Source organism: Pseudopipra pipra, chromosome 4 (genome assembly GCF_036250125.1).
Source record: "Pseudopipra pipra isolate bDixPip1 chromosome 4, bDixPip1.hap1, whole genome shotgun sequence".
NCBI classification, from domain to species: domain Eukaryota; kingdom Metazoa; phylum Chordata; class Aves; order Passeriformes; family Pipridae; genus Pseudopipra; species Pseudopipra pipra.
In genome coordinates this window covers 13188142-13215610 of record NC_087552.1, presented here as the reverse complement: position 1 = coordinate 13215610, position 27469 = coordinate 13188142, and the positions used below count along the sequence as shown (strand labels likewise).

Here is a 27469-nt window from a genome sequence, read left to right as displayed (position 1 = left end):
CTCCCAGTGCTTCTGGCTTTGTATCTATTCTCTGAAATAACTCGGTGGCCTTGTGCTATGAAATGCAGGACAGTTGCTCTGGTTTATTATGCATTTGAAATGCATCTGGATGCTTTAGTCTTAAAAAAGATGTATGTTAATATGGTAATTTTGTCCTTCCTTACATTCGTGTTCTCTGGTGAAAGCAGCTTCAGGAAGAGCCTGTAACTTTGCTTGGCAGATGAAATTAAGATGTCCACATTAAATGAACCTTGATCAAGCAGCAGTATATGTTTGGTGAGCTGCCTGCTGTAATTGAAGTGTGTACATTAGAGGAATGGAAGCTTAATTGGTTGAGGGTGCGTAGTGGGGCAGTGGTAATATAAGCAGAGCAAACAGCTGACAGTCTGAGCAGATTTAGACATAAAAATGGAATTGGAGATAAGGGAGTAAGCCTGCATTAAGAGAAATTCTCAAGGCAAACACCGGGGCCGTGCTAATGTGAAACCCTTTGCAATTCTGGACTCTGATCCATATTAGCTGGCATCAGGAGTGCACCTCGACAGGGTTTTTGCAATGCTGGTGTGAGAGTATGTGTCAAGAGGGACTGGAAAACCACAGTGTGAGCTTTTGAGGAGGTGGGCTGATTCTGGCTGGGGTCAGCTGTGAAGTTGAAAACATTTTTATTAGTCTTGTGAATCCATTACAGCATGAGGGATTTCTGTTGCTGAAGGCCTTCCTGTGCAAGCCTTAAAAATGGAAGACAAATGGGTGTGGGCAATTACCAACTGCCTCTTGGTCACAGTGTGTTTATTTGGGAAAACACGGGCTGGCAGAGATGGCTGTTATTGCCAGCTGGAGTTGACTGCTCAGATTTGGCATCACTGGTCGTGTCAACAATGCAGAACAGAGCTGTGGAGAGGAAGGTTGGCTTTATGTCATCCCCGTGGAGCAATTAACTGTCAAAGAATTTGTTTCTACATTTCCCACAAAGAATTTAGGCTATTTTTCCTATTGCTCTTGGCATTTTACTTTGCCTAAACCATTTGCTGTGGTGTTGCAGAGGAGGCTGATGCTTGGCTTCCTCATTCTCTTGTACCTGGCTGCTGTTAGAGGTGCTGGTCTTAGTCTGCATGGAGGTCTCCTGGCTGGAAGACACAAACACTGGGGACATCCCTGAAAAGGACAGGTTAACTCAAAGGCAACTGCTGTGAGTGATATCTGCTGAACACTAATGCAAAGCTGGGCAGGTTTGGCACATGCCATGGTTTCTCCTTTGGAGGAAGTTGAGGTTACATGTAATCTTGTTCCTGGCACCTGAGTAACACAGCAGGGAGTAAAGGAGAAATTTGCACGAGCTGAGCCCTGATTTTAAACCATCCTCTGGGGATGCTAAAACATATTCAAGCATGTTTGGGCTGTGCAAATGGCCAGCACTGAGAGGTGTTCACTGAGCTCTGGTGAAGACCTGGCTCTACACAGGTCCTTGTTCTCCCTGGGAGTGCTGTCCTCTCTCCTCAGTGCAAACCAACCAGCTGTGATGAGGTGTGTGCTGGGGGGGCTGTTTCTCTGGGTGGTTCCTTTTAACTGGCTGAAATGAAGGTGTTCCTCTGAACTATGGACCTCGCTTCCCATCAGGACACTGTGCTCTGCGCTGATCATTCATTTAATATGCAATGATTTCAGATGTCATTTTCTGTTAGTGGTTGATGGAAGGGGACTCTGTGTGGCACAGTGAATATTAAACACAGGGCTGTTTTCCAAGGGAGTGAATCTGTATCCGTGTTGCTCTGACTTTGATGAGGTTGGGCACTAGTCCTGGCCTTGCTCCATTTTAGAGCTCAGCACAGAGTAATGGTTATCTGGACAGTATTTTCATATTTCCCCACTTCATTCTGGTGTGGAGTCCTTGTCCCTATGTGCTGCCTCGCTGCTCCACCTGAGGGAAAAGTCCCGTGCCACCTCCCTCTCTGCATGACAGACAGTGCTGAAATAGCTTGTGAAGGCTGCTGTTTTTTGGCTGGGAGGCATGCTGGAAGGTGGAGGAGCTGTGGCAACCCATTAATGGAGCCAGGTGTTATGTCTGCTATTTGCTTTTATTGCGTAAATGAATCTTTTGTACCTTTCCAAAGGGGAAAGGTAAACAATAAGATATGCCATCCCCTGACCTGAAAGATTTGTGTTACCTTGGCTTAGTCCAGCCACCACCAGAGAGAAGAGGAGAATCAATGGCAGTAGTTACCTGGCGGTGATGTTACCTGCCTTCTTCCTTCAGCCAAGGCAGGAGTGGGAACTTGGATACAGTTATGCCTCTCTTGTGTGGGGCACTGGCACTTAGGCACTGTGCTACCAGTGTCCATCGGGGGCACAGGTGAGGCAGGTGCCACCTGGAAGTGGTCTTTGACATGGCTGGCACGGGTCTCCCAGTACCAGAGTAATGTCTAACACCAGGTAAGGGATGCTGCTGCATTGCTGGTGAGCAGTGGGAGGAAAAGGCCAGGGCAGCACTTCATGGAATAGTTGGAAGCGCCGCGGCGGGGGCTGTGCCGGGAACAGAGCTGTGAAACACTATGTGTCTCCTGTGCGAGAGGAGAGGAAAAGAGGTGAGATTGGTGTGGAAATTTAGTCTCCCCTCATCGATAATTTCTTCTAATCTGTTAGACTGTGCTAAAGATCTGTAAGCACGGAGCTGACTGCCTTTTAAATCGGCATACTTAATACTGGCATCATTTCATGGTCCCTGTCTGCAGTTCTCTCTGCTCCCAGGTCAGGGAAGAGACCTTATCTGATTGCTGTTCTGTGTTTTGAGGTTTGGAATTCAGCCTCACTCGAGGCTATCCATACAGGCAGCACCAAATCACAGCCTCATGGTTTTGTGCAAGCGTGGTGTGACTCAGGGTACTGCCAGGGTGTTGTTTTGTACACCTGTTAGGCAATTTGCAGGGAGAACAAGACAACTGACCTATAGAGGCAAGTGTGAGGCTGCCATGCCTTCTAAAGAGTGTGGGGAGCCTCATCTCTATTCCTTCAGCCTCTGTCACTATAAGGCAGAGAGGGAGTTGGTGTCTGGGGCCCTGAGCAGTCAAGCCAGTATTGCCTTTGCAGGTGGGGGCTGCCTTGGGGGAGCAGTGAGCTGGGGCTGCTGTGGCATGGTGGGGGTGCTTACTCTCTTCTGTGGGTCTTCACAGTGGGGAGAGAGCAAGGCAGCAGCCCAGAAAGACCATGGCTCCTGTGCTGCAGATATAGGAAGGCCAGGGCAGCTGAGAGGAGGAAGACAACAGCGTGGGCACTTTCTTCTCTGGGGCAAAGGGGAGAGTCATTGCTTTAAAGACCTTTTACCTGGATGAGGTAATTAAGCTGCAAATACAAGCAGGCTTTAGTGAAGGGCCATCATCTCCAAGCTGCCCTGGCACCCCAGGGTGCCTTGCTGTCCCGTGTGGGCCTTGGTGACCCCAGGAAATGCCTGCCCTGCAGCAGGCTATGGGAGGGAAGCAGAGTGCAAGGGCACAGGTACTGCTGCTCTGGGGAAAGTAAAGCAGGTGCTGGAGCCATGAGCCTCATGCTGTTCACTCTCTGTGTCTCTTGGCTGTGCCAGTGCTGGGAGGGACATGTATGGGGGAGGACAGAGCATAAGGAAATACTTGATCCGTTGTCAGAGGACTCACAGGGAGACAGGACTCTCTGTGTCTGCAGCACAGCAACACAGCAGCATTTCTGAATGGCACATATTACAGGAACAGCCCTGGCATTCCAGATGCTCACCCAGTGTGATCTTGCCTGGAGGACAGATGCTTCCTCGGGAGGTGGTGTATGCAGCATCCTTACGCCACAGGCAGGATTTCACAGTGCCTGCATCCAGTTGTAACGCCTCATCCTGACTCCTGACAGCACTCTAGGTGCCGGCAATCAGCTTGGCTCCACTCTGGGTGTGGCCAAACATTATTTTTGGCTGATTGCTGTGGCCGGGATGGGAGCCGGTCGTGTGCTTTGTGAGGTTATGACACAGCACGTGCATCCTTCTCTCCTCGTGCTCCAGGCTTTGCTGGGGCAGCGTGTGGAATTGGTAATGATCCTGGGTAGGAGGCTGCTTTGCCTTGTGCCAGTGGGAAGTAGTAGGGAATTAGGGCTGCGGGTCTTGTGGTGTCACCTTGTGCAAAATGCTCAGGAAAAATACTTTGAAAACCCACTCAGATTCTGTAGGTGTGTCTGAAAAGTCTCCTGCTCCACAGCCCCAGGCTGTTTGTGCCCTGGTTTTTATGCACCCTGTGGGTGATGCTGCCTGTGTGCAGCAGCTTAACCCCTTATGCCAGTAGTGACAGTGTGAAAGGTTTGCAGTGGCCATTAGGAACTTGATGCTTTGTCACCTTCTGTGTGGATGCTCTTTGTGCTTTCAAACGAGGGGGGCCAAGGTGGGTGGGTACCTCTGCCCTCTCCTTTCTTTCGTTTTTACGTTGTTCTTTGTTTCCAGCAGGTATGGATGGGAAGAAATGCAGCGTGTGGATGTTTTTACCTCTCGTCTTTACCCTGTTTACATCAGCTGGATTATGGATAGTGTAAGTTTTCTCCTGACGGTTATTTGGGAGAGCAGGTCAGGCTGGGGCAGTCAGAAGTACCACTGAGGTGTGGGCTGCGTCTCAGTACAGAGAGTCTTTTCGGGATGCTGTGTCCTGGAGTTACTGTGGGGCTGGGAAGGCACACGACAGGGGCAGGGGCCAGTCTCTGCCAGTTCATGGCTTGGAGGGTCACATTTTTATCTCTGAGTTTCTATGCTCTCCAGGCCAAGCTTCTGACCTTACCTTCTTCCTGGCACATGTTCCTGGGAGCTGCCTGAAATGGGATAGACAAAAATGCAAACATTCCCTTTAAACATGTTTTCTTTGAATGACTCAGCAGACCTCTTGGAGAAACGCTTAGGCCCTGCTTTGGGGTGGAAACTCGAAATCTGCAGCATCCAGCACTGCACTGAACCTGCCAGCAGCTTAATGCTGACACCTCACTTTCTCCCTAACGCTCCTTACCAAAATGCACACAAGACATGCATTTCCCTGAGCTGGACTCTCTCCAAGCATGCAGGCAGATGACTGCAGCATGAATTTGAGAGCAATAAATGTGTGATTAGCAGCTATGCTCAGCGTGAGAAGCATTTATGTTGTAAGATGTGGCTTTGGCCATGGTCTGTGGATGTTGTTTTTCAGCAGCAGGGGCAGCTTAAGCCTTTTGTCTGACCTCTATTGCTTGTTGTTCTTCTTGTCCCATCCCCTCTGTATTAAACAGCTTTTGTGGAAGGAGGACCATGGTAAACCTGATGAATCAAATTATTCAAATTAAAAATGAAAACATTGCCTTGGCTGGTTATTTTTAAGGCAGCTCAGTTCAGTGACCCTCTTTGTCTACCTGACCTGCAAACCAGATGCAACACAAAGGAAGGCACATAGCTAGGCTGGGAAATAAGCAAAACTGCCTGCTTGAGCAGAGAGAAGCACAGGCTGCCTCCAGCAGATCCTGCCAGGGAGCTTTGAGACACTTAATGTGTTGTTTGGGTGATATTTGGAATGAAAGCCAGGATGAGGTTTTACACGACTTTCATCTTTTTTTTTTCTTTCTTTTTGACAGGTACTTTATAGCAGTGGAAGATAACAAAATTCTCCCACTAAATGTACCAGACAGGTAAGAGCTGGTTGTGGCTTTATGTTCAATCACTTGTTTCTTTAAAATAATAAAACAATTAAAGCTAAATGGAAAAAAAACCCTTGAATCTTTATTCCTATGCCTATGTCTCTTAGGAAACCTGGTCCCAAAAGACCACCTTATATAAGGTAGGTGAATTATTTTCTTCCAGTTACCGTTCTGATAATGGTTGTTATTTATGTGTCTTTACCATCCTAGAGTTACAATGACACACTTTATATTTTCAAGTATTGCAGGTGATGCACCTCCTGCAAGCTGTGTGTTTAGTCAAGTCATGAACATGGCGGCATTTCTAGGTAGGAACCACCAGTGGAATGTTTCTTTCTTGGTTTAAGAGTCACTGAAACATAAGTAATATCCCATACATACTGTTCTGGAATGTGATGATGTGAAATCTTTTAAACTGTGCACTTTCATTGCTGCTTCTTCCCATGGCAAAAAAGAAATATAACGAGGGAGATATAACCTCCAGACTGCACATGTGTCGTGGGAGATGAGATGGTAGGTGACTGCCTTGGGCATGGTGATCATGGAATGGTTTAGAATTTTTGCTGTAATGAGAAAAAAGGACATGCCGGGAATATGCTTTTGAGGTCTTAGGGCTCCACAGTTGCTGGTCAGTCTTTAAGAACCCCCTTTTAGAAGTACAAGGCCAGGCAATCCCACTGTATGGGATTGGGGTCAAGAAGTGGGGCAGAAAAGCAGCTTGGCTGAGCAGGGCACTCCTTGTGGCACTCAAGAGGAAAAAGCCAGTGTGTGATCTGTGGAAGGAAGGTCAGGCTTCACAGGAAGATTGCAGGGCTGTGGGTTGTATGTGCAGGGAGAAGATGGGAAAGCTCAGTTAGATTTGAAACCGGCCAGAGTAGTTTCAGACAACAAGAAGGGTGTTTGTAAATATGTCAGTGGCAAAAGGAGATCTAAAGAAAATATTGAATGGATACTTGTTGAAGACTTGTAACCTGACTAATAGGGATGAAGTGGAGGCATTCAATGCCTTTTTTTTTTTTGGTCTCAGTCTTTAGTAATGCTGATGGACCTTGAGCTGCCCAGTCCCCTGAGTCAGAGGACCACAAGTGCAGGAGCAGTGATTTTCCATTTGTAGGTACTGGAATTGTAAGGGACTAGCTGTATCAGCTGAATGCTCACAAGTCCCTTGGTCCTGATGAGATTCATCCCGGAGTCCTGAAGGAGCTAGTGGATGTTTTGGCAGGGCCCCTCTCAGTCATCTGCCAAAGGTCTTGGGAGTCTGGGGAGATCTCTGCCAACTGAAAGCCAGCCAGTGTTATTCCAATCTACAAGAAGGGCATGAGGGAAGACCTGAGGAACTACAAACCTGTTAGTCTAACCTCAATTCCTGGAAAAATTATGGAGATCTTCTGGACATGTTTAAAGAATAATGCAATTACTAGGGCCAGTTCTGTTCAATGTTTTTATCCATGATCTGGATGCAGGAGGTGAAGGCACCATTAGCAAGTTTGCTGATGATACCAAACGAGGATGTCTGTTGACTCTCTTGAGGAACAAGATGCCTTTCAGAGAGTTCTAGATGACTGGAACAATGGGCAATGATTAGTGGGATGAAATTTAACAAGTCCAAATCTCCATCCTGCACCTAGGTTGAAGTCACTCTGGGCTCAAATATAAATAGGGAGAGGAGTGGCTGGAGAGCAGCCCTTCAGAAAGGGATCTGAGGGTGCTGGTCAACAGCAGCTCAGTGGGAGTCAGAAGTGTGTGCCCCAGTAGCCAAAAGGGCAAATCCCATCCCGGGGTGCATCAAACACAGCACAATCAGCCCCTCAAAAGAGGTGATTATCCCACTGTCCTCAGCATTGGTGCAGCCTCACCTTAAATACCATGTGCAGTTCTGGGCCCCACAACTTAAGAAGGCTGTGAAGGTCCTTGAATGTGCCCAGAGGAGGGTAACAAAGCTGGTGGACAGGCTGGAAGGAATGTCCTATGAGGAACTTTGGGTTTGTCTAGTTTGGAGACAAAGAGGCTGAGGAGCAACCTCTTTGCTCTCTCAAGCTTCCTGAGGAGGGGACAGAGAGAGGGAGGTGGTGATCTCTTCTCCCTGGGATCCAGTGACAGGGCACAATGGAATGATTCAAAGATGCATCAGGGGGAGTTTAGACTGAACGTTTCTCTACTGAGAGAGTAGTCAAACACTGGAACAGGATTCCTAGTGAAGTGGTCAATGCCTCAAGCCTGTGATTGTTTAAGAAGCATCTGGAGAGTGCCCTTTAATAATATGCTTTAACTTTTGGTCAGCCTTGAATTTGTCATCAGTAGGATGAGATGATTGTTGTGGATCCCTTCCGACAGAAATAGTCTCTTCTGTTCTAATCTCTGCTTTGTGGATAAAGTCAGACTTTCCTCTGCTGTATTTGTGTGCTTCTGAGAGCTGCTTTTAGCTTGTACCTCTGGCCACTTTAGTTATGTCAAAGCTATAGGAGAGAAAAACTACAGAAACCTACTGGAAATGTAGGAATTACTGAAATGGAGAATGCCATTTTTTTGTACAAAATGCTTTAAAATCCCTTTTGTAATTCCCACTGAGTTTTAGAAAAAGATCACATAATTTCAGGATTCTGTACTGTAGAACAGAAATGAAAAAGTTCCTGCATGTGAGCTCAAGTAGTCACAGGGTGGCTGTCCCTGACAATTAGCTGGGGATGAAAAAAAGAAATCCCCATTTTTAGGGGAACAGAGTTCTCTTGTTTTCAAGGATTTGGAGTGGATTGATTTACTAGGGAAAATTGTAAGAGAGTAAACTGAAATGTCATTTGCAGTTTGCACGAAAGTGGGTATTTTTTACTTACAGTGCTCTTATTTTCCTAAACCATGTTTTTGGTATTATACCAGGGGTTTTGTGGAAAATACAGATCTAATTTGCTAAGGCAAACGATTTACAACAATATGACCTGTGTGCTATCAGTTTGAGCATGAGCATGAGAAGGTGTTTGACAGCAACCAGGAAATTCGCCTGTTTAACTAAATAGCTTTTTAGTGGTCTGGTTTTAATCCCCTCTGAAGGCCAACTGTTTGCCTGGCTTTCTGTGTTATTCCATGCAGCATTCCCTATGGAGGGGAAGAATATACAGTTTCAATATCTTCTGGGGTTATGTAATATCATATGATATATCATGTATCGTATCTATCATGTATCATATAGCACTTGGGGTAATTGTAACCTTGGAAGGACTGTTGTTCTGTTCTTCAGGAAAAATTAGTGCAGTATTTTGGCTTATGTTCGTGGCAACAAAACTTGTTCCAAAGGAGGAGAGGAGGCAGTGGGCATTATGGTAAAACCTGCAGAAATATGTGTGTGCCATTCATATGTTTTTAATACAAGTGGGGTTTGACACACCTCCCCCAGGAGAGCTCGACAGTGGAGTGAAACAGTGGAAGCCCAGCTGCCACAAAATGAATGCATGGTGTCTGTGTGATAGACTATGTGCTGAGAGCTTCACAGGAAGGTGTTCTTTCCCCCAGAAAATTTGCAACCCAGCTCCTAGACAAAACATCATGACAACAGGAAGCCTGGAGCTCAGTGTAGCCAGACTACAAGAGAAATGCCCCCTGGTTTTAGTCTTGTCCCTGACTAAGCGGGAGGGGGCCATGCAGAAGCACTAAGATAGCTGGCCTGCAGTGAACTCTCCCCTCTGGGTACAGAGATGGGGAGGGATCTGTGAGCCCCCAGCCAGCTGTTTACTGCAGCAGGTTCTACCTAATGACACACCTTGCATTCTGTTTCCTTCTCAGCACTTGTTGTGGCTGTCCTGCGCTTCATTCAGCTGAAGCCAAAGGTGCTAAACCCTTGGCTGAACGTCAGCGGCTTGGTGGCATTGTGCTTGGCCTCTTTTGGGATGACCCTACTCGGCAACTTTCAGGTACTGCACTGCAGGCTTGGACCGCTCTGTCTGTGATGTGAGTTTCCTGCTTTTCCAGCAGATCTGTTTAGGTCTTTGAACTGCCTGTGATGTGAGCTCAGGAGATAACATATCTGGCTGTGCCCCAGCCCTCTTTGTACCTGCTCTGCCACCTCTGTCTGCCGCTCACGTGGCTCCAGTGACATGCTGAGATGAAGGGCCGCAATAATTTTTCTTGTACTTCCAGCAGGATTTTCACCTGCATGCTTACACTTGACCTGTCCAGAGCCATAGCAGGAACCTCTTGAATCTTTTGAGCTGTGGGAGTTGGCACAGATGGTCCTGGGTAAAAGGATGGAGCGGGAAGTTTATGTACGCATCTGTGTGAACAGACGCACAGCTGCCCGTACAGATTTAGCAGACAGTTCAGTGTCCTTCGTTTAGAATATATGTTGCTTTAGATCTGCCTCCTGCTGATTCTTAGACCTGCCAGGAGAGGGACACGGCAGAGGAGCGCTATGATTTGTAATATGATGGGTGCCTGGACGAGGGCCCTCCCATTCTCGGTCTTTGCAACATTATACAAACAAACATCTGTCACATCTGTAGGGATGGATGTCCGCTGCGTTCATGGGTGCATCTGTTAGGTCTGCAGTGAAAATCAAGGCGTTCAAGTCAGCAGCACTTGGGTTTCCCCGTCCCTTTGCTGACTCTGATGCTCTCCTTCTCACTGGGGTGCAAGTAATGACCCCCAATAATGGCAGGAACTGAGAAAGGTCAGTGTAGGCTACTTTCCTCGCTTTGCTGACAGGGAGCCAATATGAAAAGATACTTGTTTTCTAAAGGGTGAGTACCCCCTTGGGTTATAGAGTAATTGCAGGAACTTTGTGTCTTTTACAGTTGACTTCTTTTTTCCTTATGAATGCGGTGTGAGATAATTTGACTTTTATGGACCTGGTCTTCCAGGTTATAAATTCTGAACTAATTATCCACTCTGTGTTAGTCATCTGTATCCTTGCTTAGATCTTTTGCCAGACATGAAAGCATGTGGTAATGGGAACTTAGTCCGTGCTAAGCTGACTGCTAAGACGGATGTGGCATTAAATCATATTTCTGGAAAATTACAGATAGGTTGTTTTAGAGGAACATTATAACTGTGAGTCCTTTGCAGTGCAGACTACCCTGGGAAAGGCAGCTCAGTGTTATTTTTGCCTGTAGTATGATTTGGACCTACCCTTAGAAAAAACTCAGGATAGAGAGGAGGGGATCAATGGAGGCACAGCACCAAGATTGTTATCCTGAAGATTGTGTCTTATTTGATAGGGATTTGTAAAATCACCGAACAGGAATTGAGGCTGCAGAAAGAAATTACAGACTGATGGTTTCTTTTTCTGAAAAAGCCTCAGAGGCAGAGGGGAAAGGGAAATTGTTTGGCTTAATATTGGACTTGGTGAATGGATTTGCAGCCTCAAGGGGTCTCTTTGCAGACTCTTGCTTATTGAACCTGGCTGCCTTTTAGCCTTGCAGTATTGCACAGTCACTGTGCCCTGCGAGACATGGCAGCCCAAGGAACAGAGAAGCACTTGCACTCTGGAGAGATTGGGTTCATTTGCCTCAGACCCCAATGGTCAAGGATGGGCAGGACAGGGAGTTTGGTTGGAGAAATTTGCCAAACCAGGAGCATGTACTTGTGTTTTGGCATGTGCTAGCTCGGTGGAGGTGTCAGGGCTCTGGCTACCCACTGCCCCAGGCAGCACTGCTCCCTGCAGCTGGCACTGAAGACTGCACAATTTGCATCCATTGCAAGGAGCTGTACAAGACCCAGGGGGTTGTCCTTGTCTGCCCCAACCATTGCTTTGAGCCAGGGAAGGATTTATTTCGGAGCTCTGCGTTTGTGAGTCTTGTCAGGGAGCTGTGGAGGCAGTCCTCAAGCAACTGCATTTTCCACTGTGCTTGAGCTTCGGGCAGGTGATCTGCTCAGCTGTGACAGCTGTCAGCTCATCTTGGTTATGTTACACCTTACACCTCTGCCAGAAGAAATGATACAGCATCTCTGCCTCACACCTCAGTGATTCTCACTCTCCCCCATCCCACCTCAGCAGCAATCCAATTAGCTATCCAATAATTCCTGTGGTGTTCAAACAATCACCCTTTTGTTTGTTCTTAGCTTTCCAACGATGAGGAGATCCACAACGTGGGCACATCGCTGACCTTTGGCTTTGGAACCTTGGCATGCTGGATCCAGTCTGCCCTTACCCTCAAGATCAACCTGAAGAATGAGGGGCGGAAAGCCGGGATTCCACGAGTTGCTCTCTCAGCCAGCATCACCCTCTGTGTGGTGCTCTGTATCCTTTTGTCTGGCTCCCTGGGAATCCAGGTATCGTATGCGTCCAACGCTTTCTGCAGCAGGGAACATTGGCTCTTCCCACATCTGCCCTAGCATCTCAAACAATTTAGGAATGCTACTCAGTTTGTCTTCATGGCACTGCTCTATGATTGGCTCATTTTGCTACTTGTGTTTTACCAGGATGCACTGCTTCACAGATGGGCTCAGTTCCTTCATAAATGTTTCTAAAGCTTCTTAGTTAGTGATATCCAAAGTGGTTACAATATTGAATAGTATCTGTGCGATTTAATGGCACCACTCTTACCTACACAGTAGCATTTAAGACTATGAAAAATATTGAGATAAAAATTCCCAGGAGAACAAAGGAACAGTGGAAGAAATTGGGTTTCTGAAGATGAAAAGATTTTGACGTGTTTGTTGAAATGCTCCAGAGTGCTATATCCAGCTCTACCTTTTAAGACAGCTATCACAGTCAAGAGCTGCTGGGTGACATGGGCTTCAGGTTAAAACTAAGTGCTTTACAAATGGGATTTGGGCTGTGGGGTCTGTGGTCACTCAGACTAGATGTATGTGTGGCTTCCTCTACACCTTGTGCCTGTCAGCCCCACTCCAGCCCTTCTGTTCGCACCAGCACTGATGTGCTCTGGGTGTTTATTTGGGGTGGATCCATTCAATGGATAGTTGCATCAACATTAGTGCTGGGTTAAACAAGAGAGCAGGAATAAATGCTGAGGAATAAGCTTATCCTCCTTTTTGGGAAACAGCCTGTTCTTAAAACAATTCCTTATTGACCTGTCTAGGTTTGAACGTTTCAGCCAGTGTCCAGAGGAATAGCAGATTGACATGAAGATGTGACATCAGTCACCTCTTGAGCTTCCTTGAAAAAATTTGTAGCTGAGCATCAGGCTTTGGTGTACATAAGGTGGCAGATGCAGGGGTCTTGTGGTGCTCCCCTCCTCCCCTTGCCTCAAGCCAATATCTCCTGACTGTGTGTCTGGGGTAGGGCTGCACGCAGGGAGCTCCGGCTGCGCTGACGTCTCCAGAGGTTTCCGCTAAGCTGGGAGCAGGAGCAGCCAGGTGAGCCAGGGCATAGCTGCTCCTGTACTGACATGCTGGGTGTGCCCAGCCCTCTACAGCTCTTCCCAGCCCTTCCCAGCTGGCTGCTCAGCACTGAGGCACTGAAGGCCTTCTGTGAAGTGGGGCAGGCCGAGGCAGGAGTCCTGTTCTGCACCCTCCTGCCAGCTTTGCAATGGCCAGGGGCTGGCTCCCTGTTCCATGCAGTTTGTGCATAACTCTTGCACTACAGGAAAAGTAGAAGATCCTTAAAGCCAGACACAAAATGCTGTTTGCTGAAGTGAAGCTTTCATTGCTTACACTAAGCCCAAGATGAAAAGTCTCCCATTACCTGTTGTTGTGCAGTTAAAGCATGGGAGAGGCTGCTTGTTTGTTTGTTTTACCTGTGAAGATGTGTGATCCTGCACACTTGGAGCGCAGAGGAAATCCTGACAGACATGGGAGACGGTAGGTTTAGAGGAGATTTGCATTGGGCTAGGGCAGGTCCTCAGCTCAGGAAGGTGTCCTCTGCTTTAGGGAAGCTCAGAATTGCTTTTGTGGAGTGCTGCAACACAATCCAAGGTACAGCAGTGAGACCCTGATACCAGGCAATATGCAGTCCAAGCACATGGGCACATGAGCCCGGAGGACAGTTTCTGGCCCCGACAGTGTTCTTTTTCCTTTCAGTATAACATGCCATACTGTGTGGAGTGATGCTTCCAGTTTTCAAAGGAAGGGATGATTTTGCAGGTGATCTAAATAGAATGAAAGATTTCACAGTGTAGGTTGAAAGGTGTTCCCACTGCCTCTGGTACAGAGTTCTGATCCAGTTCCCACTGGGAGGCTCCTGGCAGGTAGAGGCCCACAGCCAGATCCCCAGCTTGCTGGCTCTGTCCCTGGCTAGTTGGATGCTTGCGCAAGGCACTTACTTCTCTGTACCTAAATCTTTCCCTCTCAAAATGTTTATCAGCCTGATCTGGGATCAGGAAGCCCTGGTATAGGAGAGCTGCTGTGCTCCATGGGCATCATTGGACACCTGACATCCCTTTCTTCTCTGGCATCCCATTCACACACTCTCCTCATGATGGCTGGATGGGTTGACTGTCATCTGTGTGACTTTGATTGTTTAAGATTGTCTTCCCTGTTGGCTTTCTCTCATACCGGTCGGTGTCCCTGCTCTCACTAGTTCTCCTTGACCCTTCCTCTTCCAGATTTCATCCTCATGGCACAGGGCATTCACATGCACGCTTCCAGGATCCAGTGGGGCCTGGTGATGTGCTTCCTGTGCTACTTCGGCACCTTTGCAGTGGAGTTCAGGCATTACAGATTTGAGATCATTTGCTCCGAATACCAGGAAAACTTTCTGAGCTTTTCCGAAAGCTTATCAGAAGCCTCCGAGTACCAAACAGATCAGGTGTAGCCTGTCCTCTGGCAGGGGGGAGGGGGGCAGGTGTGGTCTCATGGGTTAAACATAACCTCATTTACACTTTTTTTATGAGTTTGTTTTCATGTGCAATCATGATCGTATTGCCAAAGGGCTCTGAGGGGTGGCTGTCTCACTAAGAGCCAAACAAAAATAGGTATTCACTGGAAGAGGAGCAGATTCTTCTCAGTGGCAGCATGAGAAAGCACAAGCTGTTTAGTTTATGCTACCAGGGACTGAGTGGCTCTGTCACACCTCTTGTTCAAAACGTTCCACAGCCAGTCCTTGCAATGCCTCTCCGAGGCAGGTCCTTCTGAGCCTACTCTGCAGAGGAGGTGGTGACAGAAGCAGAATTCTTTGGGCACCAAGGGTCTTCAGGAGCCTTCCTGAGTCACCAGACTGCATCTTCTGTGTCTTTCCCGAGGTGTTTTCTTTGCTGCCAACTGGGGTAACTTGGAAGGGTGAGAAAGAGCATCTGTTTCTTCAGAATTTGGAATCAGACCGTGGAAGACCCCAACTGGCTTTTCTGGCAAGCAGGCAGGCATTTCTGCGGGCCTGGAAAGCAGCTGATGGTAAATCTGGGTTTGGAAGAAGCTGTGCTGTGATCAGGAAGCAAGACTTGGCCAATGCTGCCTTGTAGCTGGGCAGATCGTCCCCAGGCCAGAGGAGATGACACAGTGGGGTGCTGTGCTTGGCTTCATGGCTCAGACTCAACAGTGGGGACTGGGGGAAGTGAGGTGCTGAATTAAGATGAGAATGTCTGTGTGCTCTGAAGATGACCCAGAAAAGGCTGCTCTTTCTAAGTGTGTAGTGCTTCCACCACACATTGTGTATAGTATTTCAAAACCTTTGTTTTGTGTTGGTTTTTTTTTTTTTTTTGTGTTCACTGAGGGGGAAAACATTGTGTTAGAGAAGCTGGGCTTGTCTGCAATGAGAACAGTACCACTGCAGGTGGTTCTGGACACAAGGTTTGGTTTTGCTCCTTGTGCACTTACAAGCCAAACCTCAGACATGCTGACAGGCCTGGGTTCTGGACCCCTCAGTGTGGTCAGTTGTCGTGAGTGGAGTCTGCCACAGGTTTACATGGGCTTCCAAGGTGCAGGGAGGCAGTTCTGCCCCTGAGGTTGGGTGATGTGGCCTGAGGGCTGGAGGTGAAAAAAGGGAATAGCAAAACCAGACAGGATTCTCTCTTCCTAAAAGGAGGTTTTCAAACAGAAGGTCTGTTTTCAAAGAAAAAGCAAGAGCTCAAAGCTCATTTGAAAACCTCATTTTGAGAAGGCTGCTGTATTGGTTGGGGAGTGATGGGACTTGCTTCTCATGAACATGGCTCCTATTTTCTTCCACAAATCAGACTCAGTTTAAGCTGGCATCTTGTCTGAGCTGTAGGAAAATAAGCAGAAATTAATATGGTAGGAAAAGGCCTTTGAAGGGGAACTGTGCTGCTCTGTGGCATTTCTGACAAGACAGGGAAAAGGTACAAGGGCAGTCTTCTGCAAAGGTCAGAGGCCTCTCCTGAAAGGAGAAATAGTTGAGACAAGCTAATGTAAGTAGACAGCTTTCAGCCAGCCCTTTATCTTCTGTGCGCCAAAATTTGTTCTCAGGCAGCTGTTATAAATCCAGAGCACTTCTGGCCAACAGAGGGTTGATGTGGATTGCTGAAGGCTTCCTCCTTGAAGCAGTGTCATTAGTGGAAAGCTTTCCTGGAAGGATGTGCTGAGGGTGGCCCAAGGACACAGCAGTGAAAGGTGCTGGGCTCCCCAGCAGCTCATCCAGGGAGCTCCTCCTGGGCATGGACAGTCTGGAGAATGGACAGGTGGGGATCCTCTTACATAGGCACACTCACTCAATCCATATGGAGCACAAAACAGCAATTTGTTGTAAGGGTGTTTTACTGTAAATAGTCCACTGTGAATTTTGTTTCCCTAATCAATTAATACTTTCAGTTTATCATTTTATATTTTGTAATTTTATCAAAGGGAAAAAATGATGACGTGATTATTTTTTTTTCCTTTGTCTCCTTTTCCTATATGCAATCCAAACTGAACTTCAGGTTTTTAGTGATAACTCTGTACATTTCTTAGAGTATTTCTAACAGCACATTTCAGTACAACTAAGTGACAACTGATAATACACTGAAACATGACCACTAAATAAAGTGCTTTTATGGAGAAAGTGAGTTTTATTTTTGTCCCCTACCCCAAGCATAGCTTTCTGACGGCAAAGGCAAAACAAAAGGTGAGTATTTACAGTGTAATGATTAACAGTATCACTTAAGGAAGCCAGGAACTATTTAGCCATGCAGATACACTTATTGTAACAGCACTAATTAGCTGGCTCTTTCTAGGAGCAGGATCACACTGATTACACAGCCCAGAGAGGCATCCAAGACCAGCTGCCCCACAGCCTGACCTTGCTACTATCAAAGTTTTAGAAGGGCAGTGCTGGCATGATGTGGTTTCCTCCCCAAACGCCCATCTCTTGCTTGTCCTTTACACAGCAGCCTCCATCAACAGGGAGAGCTGCAGGTGCAGATCAGAGCTCAGGAAGGCAGCACACGTTAATCTTGTATTTTGTCTGTCTGGGAGGGCAAGCTCAAGTGCCAGTGCTCAGTACACAGCAAGTGACACCCATGCACAAAGTGCCAGGAGCAGGGAACAGGGATTTCAGGTTGCCTCCACTCCTACCAGGTATAACCTCTGTGGCTCTCACTCCTGCACCCTCACTGAGCCCCAGCTGAAAGCCTAAAGTGGTCAGTGAGGTAATACAGCTTCCTTGGCAGGACAAGGCTGCTGCTTCAGAGAAAGGACTGGGGAAGGTGAAAGCAGGACAACAAAGTGTTTGCAGATTTAAAAAAAAAATAAAAATTTGCCTTTAAGTGCTGGGATCACTGGTGATAGACAGGAAGGCTAAATACTGTGATGGAGTGAACACAATGAAAGCCAAATTGCTTTTTTATTTACTGTATTAGGAAAAGCTCCATGACCATCTGATATACATTGGCACAATTTAGGTAGGGTGAACAGGTCAGGGTTTTAATTCTCATTAAATGCAGCAGGATGTCCCCCCTGGGAGCAGTTTGTCAAGGTTTGCCCACAGCTGACCAGTGCTATGAATGGGTGACTGGGTGGTGTTGGCTACTGAGGAGGAGCTCCAAGGGTTAATGCTGAGATACTTCAGAAATGCAGTCAAGCTGACTTTGGTGTTCAGCCAGTTATATCCTATAGCCCAGCACCACAGTGCAGCAGTGGAGTGTGTCCAGAATTTAATTTTTAAAGCTATACTTATATATACTCTACTTCATTCTGGTAGGCTGGCTGTGTAGCTCTAAGCAGCTTCCTTATGCAAGCTGTACTGTTTTGTACCTAGACCTGCTGCAGATATAGCCAAGATATATGTTGTTCTTTGTCTAAAGAGGTTGCCTGCAGCAAGGGCTGGCTTTTTCTGTGTCAGCTACTGTGTTACAGCCCACAGCTGGCATTTTCCTTTGGGAATCCTAACTTTGAAAGTTTTGACTTAGCCAGCAACCCCATTTGCAGGGAGGAGATCGTATCCCCTCATGGTCCTCAGGGGTCCCTCTGGGACAAGGGGACATAAACCTTGCTTGCAGACTGCTGCTAAAAATGACAGAGCTCATGGTGGGGCATCTCAGCACCAGATTTCAGTGAGTGACTCTGAAGGAAGCATCTCCTTAGCTAACTGCTAGCCAGGAAAGGGGAGGAACAGCAGGGCTCATGGGTACTGCTCCTCACCCTGTTCCCAGCTCCAGCTGGCAGCAGGCATCCGTCCTACTGCGCAAGGGACCCCACACCGTACTGTCCATCCGTACCTGCCTGCACTGGTTGTGGGCCCGAGACATGATGTGGATTTGGTTTTGAATTCTTATTATGGACAAAATTACCTAATGTTTCACAAGGACAATTCAGGTGAAGCACAGTCTTTTGTGCGTGCACCGCTCTCCCTAAGTGGAGGAAGGCAGGAAGAGTTCGGTGAAAGATGAGATGAGGCTGTAATACGATTTCTCATCGTCTGTCAGTCCTGCGTTGCCTGGTCTGATCACCACAGCCACGTGAGTATCCGCTTCCTCGGCCGCATTGGCTTCTGAAACAAACAGAGGTGGGGAGAGCGGAGATGAGATCTGCTTACCCACCTCTTCACATCAAGGTCTTTAAGGCTTGAAGATCTCCAAAGCACTGAAATGCTTTTAAAGGTTGAGACTGAGAAAGCACAGTTTGCACGTGGTGCTGGAGGGCTCCAGAGAGGAACCAGCTCCTGGCAGACATGCTGTGGATGGCTGTAGCTGCCAGGTAACATGAGTGGACAGGAGCTGGCTGCCTCACTATCCTCTCCCCTCTCCTGGCTGATGGCTGTTCAAGGCACCTTCCAGCTGGATTCCTGTCACAGGGTAGCTGGGCTGTGGTCAGGCTGTGGTGTTAGTGAGTCAAACCCACACCCCTCTCCAGCCCAGTGACTTCTTACAAGCTTCCTTTTGCTCCCTGAGTACAAGAGGTGATCACTAAGGAGGTGATCCAGGGAAAACGAGGTAACTACAAGCTCCCAGCAGCTCTGGGAGGGCTGGGGAGGAGGTAAGGACTGACTCTTGGGAACTGAGTTGGTTTAGCCTGAGATTGCAACCCAGTGCTATTTCTACCAGAAAGATGTTTCCATCAAAGACAAGCCATTAAATTAGCTTCCCAATCCTGGCTTTCCAGGGGTCAAGTCTTGGCAACCAGGAGGAATGTTTTCCTGCTGCTGAACACAACCTAACCATAAGTGGCACAAAGAACCAGCCACCAGCATGTGCCACGTAGCAGCACAGCTTTACATCAGTTCCCCTGAGCACGGGTCAAACCACTGACCCTGTTTGTAACTGGGACATGCCAACTGCTTCAGCAAATGCTCTGCTCTGCTTTAATAGTCTCTCCTTGCTTGCTGGTGCAAAGGCAGGTTTTCTACTTGACCTATTTTCCCTCACTGCAGTGCTGCTCACAGACATCCCACTGCTGTGTGCAAGCCCGGGTGTGTAAGGAGGGAGGATGGCAACAGCTAGAGGGGAGGTGCTGAAGCAAAGCGGTGTGCAGCGTTTCTGGGGTGCTTGGGACAAGTCAGCAGCACATGTTTAAAGAGCACCTGCCTCCTCTGCACGGGTGAGAACCAGCAGGACTGGCAGGCCACCTACCTCGTGGGACATCCGTCAGGAAGAGGATGTTGTTGGTGGCGCACCCAATGCTGGCGGCAATCCTTCTGTAGCTCTCACTTTCTACCTTGGGGCCTATTTTGGTATCGAAGTGGCCATCAAAGAGCTGAAAGAGAGACAGAAGCACAGGTCATTGCTGAATGCCACCTGAAGAGCAAGGCTAAACCTCGCTCCTGAGTGAGCCCTCCCCTTTCCTTTCTACCATGGGAACCAGGGACCAATGCAGCCGTGCCAGCAGAGTCAACTGGCTGAGCTTAACTCCCGTGGGTCAAACCCACTCCCCCACCTTCCTGTCCCAGACTTCACTCACCAAGTGTTACAGCAAGGGGGCTTGTGGGAGGGGAGCGCTCTGCAGAGGGAGAAGCTGTAAGGAAGGTGGTAAGGTTATCTACCTCTAGGATATCACCTTCTGTAGAATATCCAAACAGAAGCTTCTGGGCTTCAATGCTGCCTGAAGAGTAGATATAGACCTTCATCCCCGCTTCTCGCCACTTCCGGATGGCTGGAACCACGTCCTCAAAGATTCTGGAGCAAAACAGGATGGCAGGTAAGGGCAAATCCAGGGGCACCTGGAGTTACAACTTTATCCAGGCACTGTGACAACTGTCCCATTAGTTTGCAAGGGGACTTCATTCTCAATCTGTTCAGGGGCCCTGCAACCAGGGAGTCTGTTTCAGCAGCAGTGATGTACTCTGAGCTCTGGCCAGCTGAGCAGCTCACAGACTGCTATGCAGACAGCAGCTTTGATGAAGCGCTCCAGACATCTGGCAGCAGTTTCTCCAGCCCCTTCAATGTGGGGAGGGAAGGGAAGATTGAGAAAAATGGCATCCCATCACTTTTCTCTGCAAGGGAGGAATAAGTGGGGGACAGAGAAGACAGGCTCTTGCATTCTGAGTCCCACCTGCCTTGCAAGCAACAAAGACTTCCCTCTTGCTAAGAGCTCTGGCTGTAAGCTGCATCCATGTGGTGCAAAGCCCCAGCGTGGGTTCAGGCCCCAACCATGCACAGGGAGGAGCTGAGACAAGGCTGCGGCTGCAGGAGCCGAACGAATGGCACTGTACACTCTCTGAAGCCAGACAACAACTTAGGGAAGGAGTGTCCCCTAAGGGACTGAGGTCAGAGCTACTCTATTCAGCAACCAGGTTGGGTTGTACAGTACTACCATGGGCCAGACATGTCCCTGGCAACACAGAGGGTGAACCAGCTCTCCTTCTGTAGGCAGCAGCATCCCTCCCCCCTTATTCTTCTGGCCTTGCAGAGTGCTGGGAAAGGAAGATACTGGCCTAGCAATGGGCTGACAAGCCTCACAATGTGAGCTCCATGTAACTCTGGGGAGTAGCCACCTGAAGACAAGCCCAGCCATAGGAGCAAAGCTGTAAGAGAAGGAAGGAGGACTAAAGCCAAGGCAACTGCTAATGGACATGTCTGTTGTTGCTTCTCATTTATACCATGAGATCTCTCCAGTGCCCCACCCACAAGTAAGTAAAAGTTCTTTGTGTGGACATTTTGAAGATGACCCATGTACCGGGGGAAACTGAAGGCTAGAGGATGCCCAGGAGGGACAAAGTGAGGCTGACAGTAAGTGCCTCAATAATACGTGGGATGGTTGGTAAGGAAAGGCCACAAAGCCTCACAGAGGTAGGGAAAGGATCTCAGTCTGATGTGGTAGAAGGTTGGAGAGAGGAGCTGGAGGAGATGTGATCTCAAGGGAATGATCCCAGTCCAAACCGCAGCCTTCCCACCTGCGCTGCACACCTCTGTGTGGCCACCTGGGCCAAGGCCCAGGTACTGAAAAGGGAATCTGGATGCCTAAAGAAAGAGGACTGACATGCAGAAGGAGGTGTTGGACTAAATTTTGCAGATTTGCAGCAATCAGCTGGCCCCTTCTTCATCTCTAGCTTCTTTTCACTTTTTTCCACAGTTATTTAATAATGTCTCTGGTGTCAGCTGAAAATATTATGAGGTTGTATGGCAGAAACTCCCAGCCATCCTTGTGTTTTCATGTGCTAAGTTCAGGGCCTGGATTTCAGACACTAATGTGCCAGATATAGCTGGGCAAGGAGGAGACTTTAGAGACTTTCCTCCTTAGATGAGACCAAGCACAAGGCTTTCCACACCGTTTTTGGGTCACTATGAGACAATTAGCTTTGTCTTATAAACGAAATCAACAGGATGTCTGTCTCTTTTCACTTGTTTTTGGGTTTTGTTACTTTCTCTTGTGGATGTTTACATTTTTCGGTGAGCTCATTTTCTTCTTCCTCTTTCTTCCTTTGACAAAACACTCTGTGAATTTTAGGGCTTCTTTTACTTACTTAGAAATTTGAAATGCATAGTTTAACCAAGTATTTCTTAGCCTAAATAAGAAGATCAAGCTTAGCTGCAGTTGTCCCTACTTATGCACTCTTGTGTTGTGGCTGGAACATAAAGAGGGACCTGAAGACAAAAAGAAGTGGAAAGGCAGGAAACACACAGGTAAAAGACAAACCAGGAGGAAATGACTGAAAGGACTTGACCCTGCAACCCTGGCTTGTTTATATTTGTTCCAAAATACAAGTGCAACTCGGGGATAAAAAATGCAAGATGGAGAAGTTCATACTTGTGCTTTAGCCTCTTGGTTTATCAAGAAATCTCTCTAGATAAATATTGAGACATTTTCCAAGTTTTTTAATGCAGTTGTCCCCGATGAATGTTCCACCACCTGTGGGAGCAGACCCACTCTGTGTCATGCTTCCATTACCCTGTTTCTTTGGTCAGACCCCGTGTAGTTTATGGACCCTGCTCAGGTTGCTGGATAACTGGCGGTTCCCCAGCACGTACCTGCCAATTATTCCTTAAGGAGAAACACTCTCACTTACTTGCTCTTCCCAGGGGGAACTTGGTAAGTCCCTAGGTTACTGTAAGCTCTTTGTTGCCTAGATCCAAAGATTAGGCTCAGTGGATTTGAGTTTTACTGCATGATCAAGTTTGAAATGAAGTGTCTGCAGCTGGTTCCACAACAGCAGTGGCCTGGCTTAAGCCACGACTGAACGCAAACACATTGGCTTGTCCACTGAGCCAGTGATCCTACTTGCATTTCCATGTGGGGCTGTTCCCAGAACAGCTTAGGCAGCTATTCTGCTAATAAATGTCCAGGAAAGATGGACCCCATGCCTGCCCCACAGGAAGAGGCCCACAATTACTCACACAATTACTCACTCTCCTTTGACGAGCCCGGTTGCATAGGCTGCCCTCCACATGTGACCCTGCAGCTGCTTCAGTGCTGTGGTCTTCCTGTCCAGGGACATCTGCCAGTGCACATTGTCCACAACCGCCTGGATGACCCGCTCCAGCTCCTCTTCCCCACTTCCGCTCTCCAGAGGGATTGGCACGGCTCCGTCCAAGCTGGAGTCCTCCTGAGCCTGGAAACCACCCGTGATAAAAAGAGGGGAGGGAAGAGGTGGAGAAGTTTCAACACCTTTAATGTAGGGAGGTGGTCTAACAGCTGTATCCATGCACCTCTGTGCAGGACACAGCTTGAACTGCTCTTCACACAAGGGAGTTACGACATTATTTGGATGCTTTTCTCAATGGGAAATTCAGACTTCGGTAGTGTCTAGAAACACTTGCTTGGCTTGCACTTTCCAAACCAAACAATTAGCATTACTGTAGCTGTATTGTAAATACTCCAGTGAGCATTACACTCGCTCAAGTATTTAATTACTGAAATTAGGCAAAGAAGTGAATGTGTCTGTTGGCTTCAGCCACAGGTCTCAAATTGATGCTGTGTCCCTGTAGAGAGGCAGGATGTGCTACCCTGTGCAGGACAAGTACTCTGCCATCTCTCCACGCTGCTTCCCAAAGAGGTGTGTATTCAACAAGAGAAGGGCACGGTGGAGGCGAAAAGCTGAAAAGTCTTGGTTCAACAGCTGCCCAGGGGCCGTGAAGACCAAGGTGAGCTGAGGGAAGCAGCTGAGCTGCTGCCTGCCAAGCACCAGCCCTTCCCTGAGCACAACCCCAGGCTTTGGGAGGGGGAGAATCGGACCACTGAAGCAAGCACCCTCCACAGAGAGGGGCAAAGAGACGTGGGCTCATGTTGGGTGACCGAGGGAGTCTGAGTGACCTGAAGCCCCAGGCATGCCCTGAAAACCCAGAGAGACACGGTGTAGTTCTGTTACTTAACCTGTTTCCTCAGAAGTCCGACATCCCGCTGGCACTCCTCCTCCTCCCAGTGAGCACGCAGATACTCCTTCACGTTGTCTTTGATGTAAGGGAACAAGGTCTCCTGGCAGGGAAACAGGCTGTTCCTTTAACCTGGCAGAGGTAAGGCTGACTTGCTTTTGAAAGGAACTGTTGGTACATGCTGGTGTGTACAGTTATTTTCCCAACTTAAGCTTCCCCTACAGTACTGCAACCTGTGAAAGTGCCTGCCAAGAGTGTCTGCCTGGTCACAGGACAGAGCTAGCCTCAGGCCAAGGTGAGTGCAGGTGGATTATTTTTTGGTTTTTTTACACAAAATGTTTACGTAGCTGCAACTTTTAAGCCCTAGGATGGAAAGGTGGGTTATAACTTTTCCTGGGCTTGCCAAAAAACGCCTCAAATGGCAGATGTGACCCCACATTTCCATGGGCTGAGGAGTACAAGGCTGACCATGTATGTACCCTGAATGGACAAGTTATGCTACTATATTTTTGATGGGGCGCTTGTCCTAAGAAAAGTCATTCTGAAAACACATCTCGACTTCTCGCCAAAACTAGAGGACCTTTTAAAAAGAAAAGTCCAGTGACACTGAGCTCCACAGGACAGTCTTACAAATAAAACGAAATGGGGTTAGGGAGAAGTGCCACAGGAAAATTATAAACCTCCCTGAAGATCTCAAGGGCAACCAGAAATAATCACAAATTGCTCTCATTAGTGGTGTTTCACAAGTGAGAAGCCACAAGCAGCCACTGTGCAGCATCTCTAGGTGAGGGAAGAGGCTCAGGACAAGGGGTAGGGCAGGGAGCTCCTTCCTTTGGGTATAGAGACAAGCTTTTCTTTATTGGGAAGAAATTAACCTGAGCTCACCTCTCTTCAAAAAGACACTCATAATTTCTCTCTCCTCGTTGTATATCACCTTTAACTTGTTACTGAATTAAGAAAGCAGTGGTCCTCAGAGTATGATGTGATAGCAGAACTGCAGGATTTTGTTACTCCGATGTTGTGTTTTCCGTTTTGTAAATTTTATAAACAATGCGAATTGCCTAAAAATTACCACAAACTTGTCTAGGGAAATCAACATCCTTGTAATACCCCCAGTTACTCTCTTATTTCCTTTACTTTCAAACTATCTTTTAAATCATGGAAGAAATTACAGAGAATCCACTGGGAAATGCAAATAACTCACTGACTTGGTTTAATCTCCTTTACAACTCAGATGTCAAAAGTCCAAATTGTTTTCCAAAACCAGTGTCTCATGCTCTTGTGCTGGCAAAGAAAACTTCTAAAAAGGCTCTGAAAGCACAGTGTATTCCATAATTCAGGGGATTTAAAAAAGGTAAAAGTCTTGGCCCATTGGCAAGTGCATTGGACTGTGGAGCAAGAGGGGACACCCATGTGACAGCTGGAGTGGTGGACAGCCAGTGAGACAGATGGTTTATGGATGTCAGGAGTCTGTGTGGAAGAAAGACTCCTTGCATCCCACAGAGAAACACCTCCCTCACCGCCACTTCAGCCTTCAGCAAAAGCTGGTGTCTGCAAACTCCCGAATAGGTTTAACAAGGTCTGTTACTGACCCTTGTAACTTCACCCACTTCTCGTTTCCCTTGGAGAGCAGAAACAGGAGCCTGCTGTGCACAGCTCCCACCACTCCGCCCACCTCCTGTGTGTGCTGGGGGAATGGTCAGGCTCCTCAGCAATGTCCAGCCCCAGATGTGGCTGCCCCAGCACACCTTGGCAGAGTGGAGAAAGATTCCTCAGCAACCACAGCTTGACAGCCCTCCTAAGCCTTCGCAACTGCTTACAGCAACGTCAAACCCAGTGTAGAAAGGGTGGTATTTTTACTGTCAGTAGACACCCACGTAGCACACTGTAATTAGCCCTGTAATCAAGTGACCAGGATCCATTTTTCTCTCAATTTCCATGCAAACTGTCACTAAGTTCAGTGACAATCTGCTCTTTTACAGGAGATCTGGCAAATCCCAGGGGATGTAGTTTATCAAATCACATCTCTCCCCTGCCATCTACATCCACTCTGCGAGGGTGGATCCAGGAAAAGGCAAAACTTGGTGACTTCTAATTAGTGGCCACCAAATACTCTCTTTTCTGGTATCTTTCCTTAATCCACCCATCAGCTGACTCATGCTATTCCCTTACTTTGCATGTTCAGTAATTCTAACAGTAAAGAAATGATTAAATAAAATCCTTCAATATTAAAGAATAAAAGTGCCTGCAGAAACAGCGGTGGACCTTTTAAAGGAAAGTAGAAATTATGGAGGTTAACTGAAAGTCCAAGTGAAATAACTTGCTACAAGCATTTGGAGCAGGATTTCCAGCAAACTGAGTTTTACTGAGAACCAAAACTCATTTGGCCTCCCTGCAACAGGAAGACTTCGGGTAGAAAAGCATCTCAGGTATATTGCATGTTGTTTGCACGACAGCAAAATAGCTTAAAGGTGGACATAACCAGCTTCATTGCTCTGACAGATGCTTAGTAAGAAATCTAAACTGTTCAAACTGTTTAAACTGAAAGATATTGGGGGGAGGGAGGCAGCTTTAATGCCATCTAGGCCTGACGTTTCTTCAAGAGCACTGGAAGAGCATGGACGGGAAAGATGTAGGTCACGCTGTTCAGCTGTTAAACCGCGTTAGCAGAAACATCTAGAAAGCCTGTCAGGAGCCTTCGCCCGCCATGTGGGTCACAAAGCACCTTTGTAACCCACTGGCTAAAAAGATCCTCCAAAACCTGCAATGTCTCGTGGAGAAACACGGGTCAACGGCAGGAGAAGGGATAAATCTGTTCGGTGTCTTAAATACGAACGAATTGCTCGCGAACCACACGGTCCCGGCAGGGACCAAGAGAGGGCTTGGAGAACTGCAGATTTCAATAGCAGCCTGTCCTGATGCCTCCTGGTGGCCTCGCAGGCTTACCAGTCCCCCGGCTTCTGCACCTAAGCCAGCATTTCCACCAGTCTTAAGCCTTTTCCTCGGCAAGGGAAGCCACCTGCACACAGGCGCCGTCCGTAGGATGCCCCTCACGGTACGCCCGGGGTGCTCCCTGTGCTGCCCTCCCTCAGTGCTGCTGCTGGACACGCGGCTCTGGCGACACTGGAAGCACCTGGCTGTCCCGCCCTCCCGATGGAAAAAGGCAGTGGATAACTCCGAGCTCTTACTCCAGGCTCCCCGCATTCCCGGGTGCGGTGCTGCAGCTCCAGCCACCAAAGGAACAGCAACGCTCGAGGGCCTTTCCCGGACGAGGCTGCGAGCACTCCAACTGCCCTATATCCACGAAAAAGAGATCCCTGACCTGCCCCGAATCCGAGCAGTAGTGCCCTGTTCCCCTGCCCACCGAAGAGGCGGCCGATCGGCAAGACATCACGTATTTTCTTACGAGCATTATTGGGAAAAAACGCAGAAAACGGGTCACGGCTTTCCCTCCCGGCAGCAGCCCGTGGAGTCACGACAGGAACGGCGATGCCACAGGAGCCGCCCGCGGTGCCAGGGCCGGAGGGTCACGGTAACAGCGGCGGTGCCACGGGAGCCTCCCGCGGTGCCAGCGGCGCTCCCGGCGGCCGGGACTCACCTGGACGAAGGCGATGGGGGTGGTGGTGCCCTCGATGTCCAGCAGGATGGCGCGCACCTCCGCCGGCACCGGCAGCACGCCCATGGCGGCGGCGGCGGCGGCACGTGGGGCGCACCGGGGACGCGCGGCGGCGGCGGCGGAGGAGCGCCGCGCCGGCTCT

At 48.2% G+C, this 27469-nt stretch overlaps 2 protein-coding genes across 4 annotated transcripts in view; one reads left to right on the top strand and one right to left on the bottom strand.

The window, feature by feature from the left end:
* Nucleotides 1-16531, top strand: part of TMEM150C (transmembrane protein 150C) — a 23241-nt gene extending 6710 nt beyond the window's left edge. The window contains exons 3-9 of one of the 2 annotated variants that reach the window (XM_064651639.1): nucleotides 4448-4532; nucleotides 5593-5646; nucleotides 5763-5795; nucleotides 5896-5963; nucleotides 9430-9557; nucleotides 11704-11881; nucleotides 14148-16531. In XM_064651639.1, the coding sequence (XP_064507709.1) occupies nucleotides 4448-4532; nucleotides 5593-5646; nucleotides 5763-5795; nucleotides 5896-5963; nucleotides 9430-9557; nucleotides 11704-11881; nucleotides 14148-14356 (755 nt within the window). In that variant the 3' untranslated portion in view covers nucleotides 14357-16531. The remainder of the gene's footprint in view (nucleotides 1-4447; nucleotides 4533-5592; nucleotides 5647-5762; nucleotides 5796-5895; nucleotides 5964-9429; nucleotides 9558-11703; nucleotides 11882-14147) is intronic. The other variant, XM_064651640.1, reaches the window with a different exon arrangement.
* On the bottom strand, nucleotides 16511-27469 carry ENOPH1 (enolase-phosphatase 1). 2 transcript variants are annotated; one of them, XM_064651637.1, is made up of 6 exons: nucleotides 27310-27469; nucleotides 23713-23814; nucleotides 22749-22951; nucleotides 19946-20078; nucleotides 19536-19659; nucleotides 16511-18457 (listed from the first exon to the last, which is right to left on the bottom strand). In XM_064651637.1, exons 1-6 carry the CDS (start codon nucleotides 27391-27393, stop codon nucleotides 18318-18320), a joined length of 786 nt encoding a protein of 261 aa, XP_064507707.1. In that variant the 5' UTR covers nucleotides 27394-27469; the 3' UTR covers nucleotides 16511-18317. The 2 variants fall into 2 exon arrangements, with proteins under 2 accessions (XP_064507707.1, XP_064507708.1); XM_064651638.1 differs by lacking the exon at nucleotides 27310-27469 and adding an exon at nucleotides 26900-27199 and having other exon boundaries at nucleotides 17279-18457; nucleotides 23713-23836.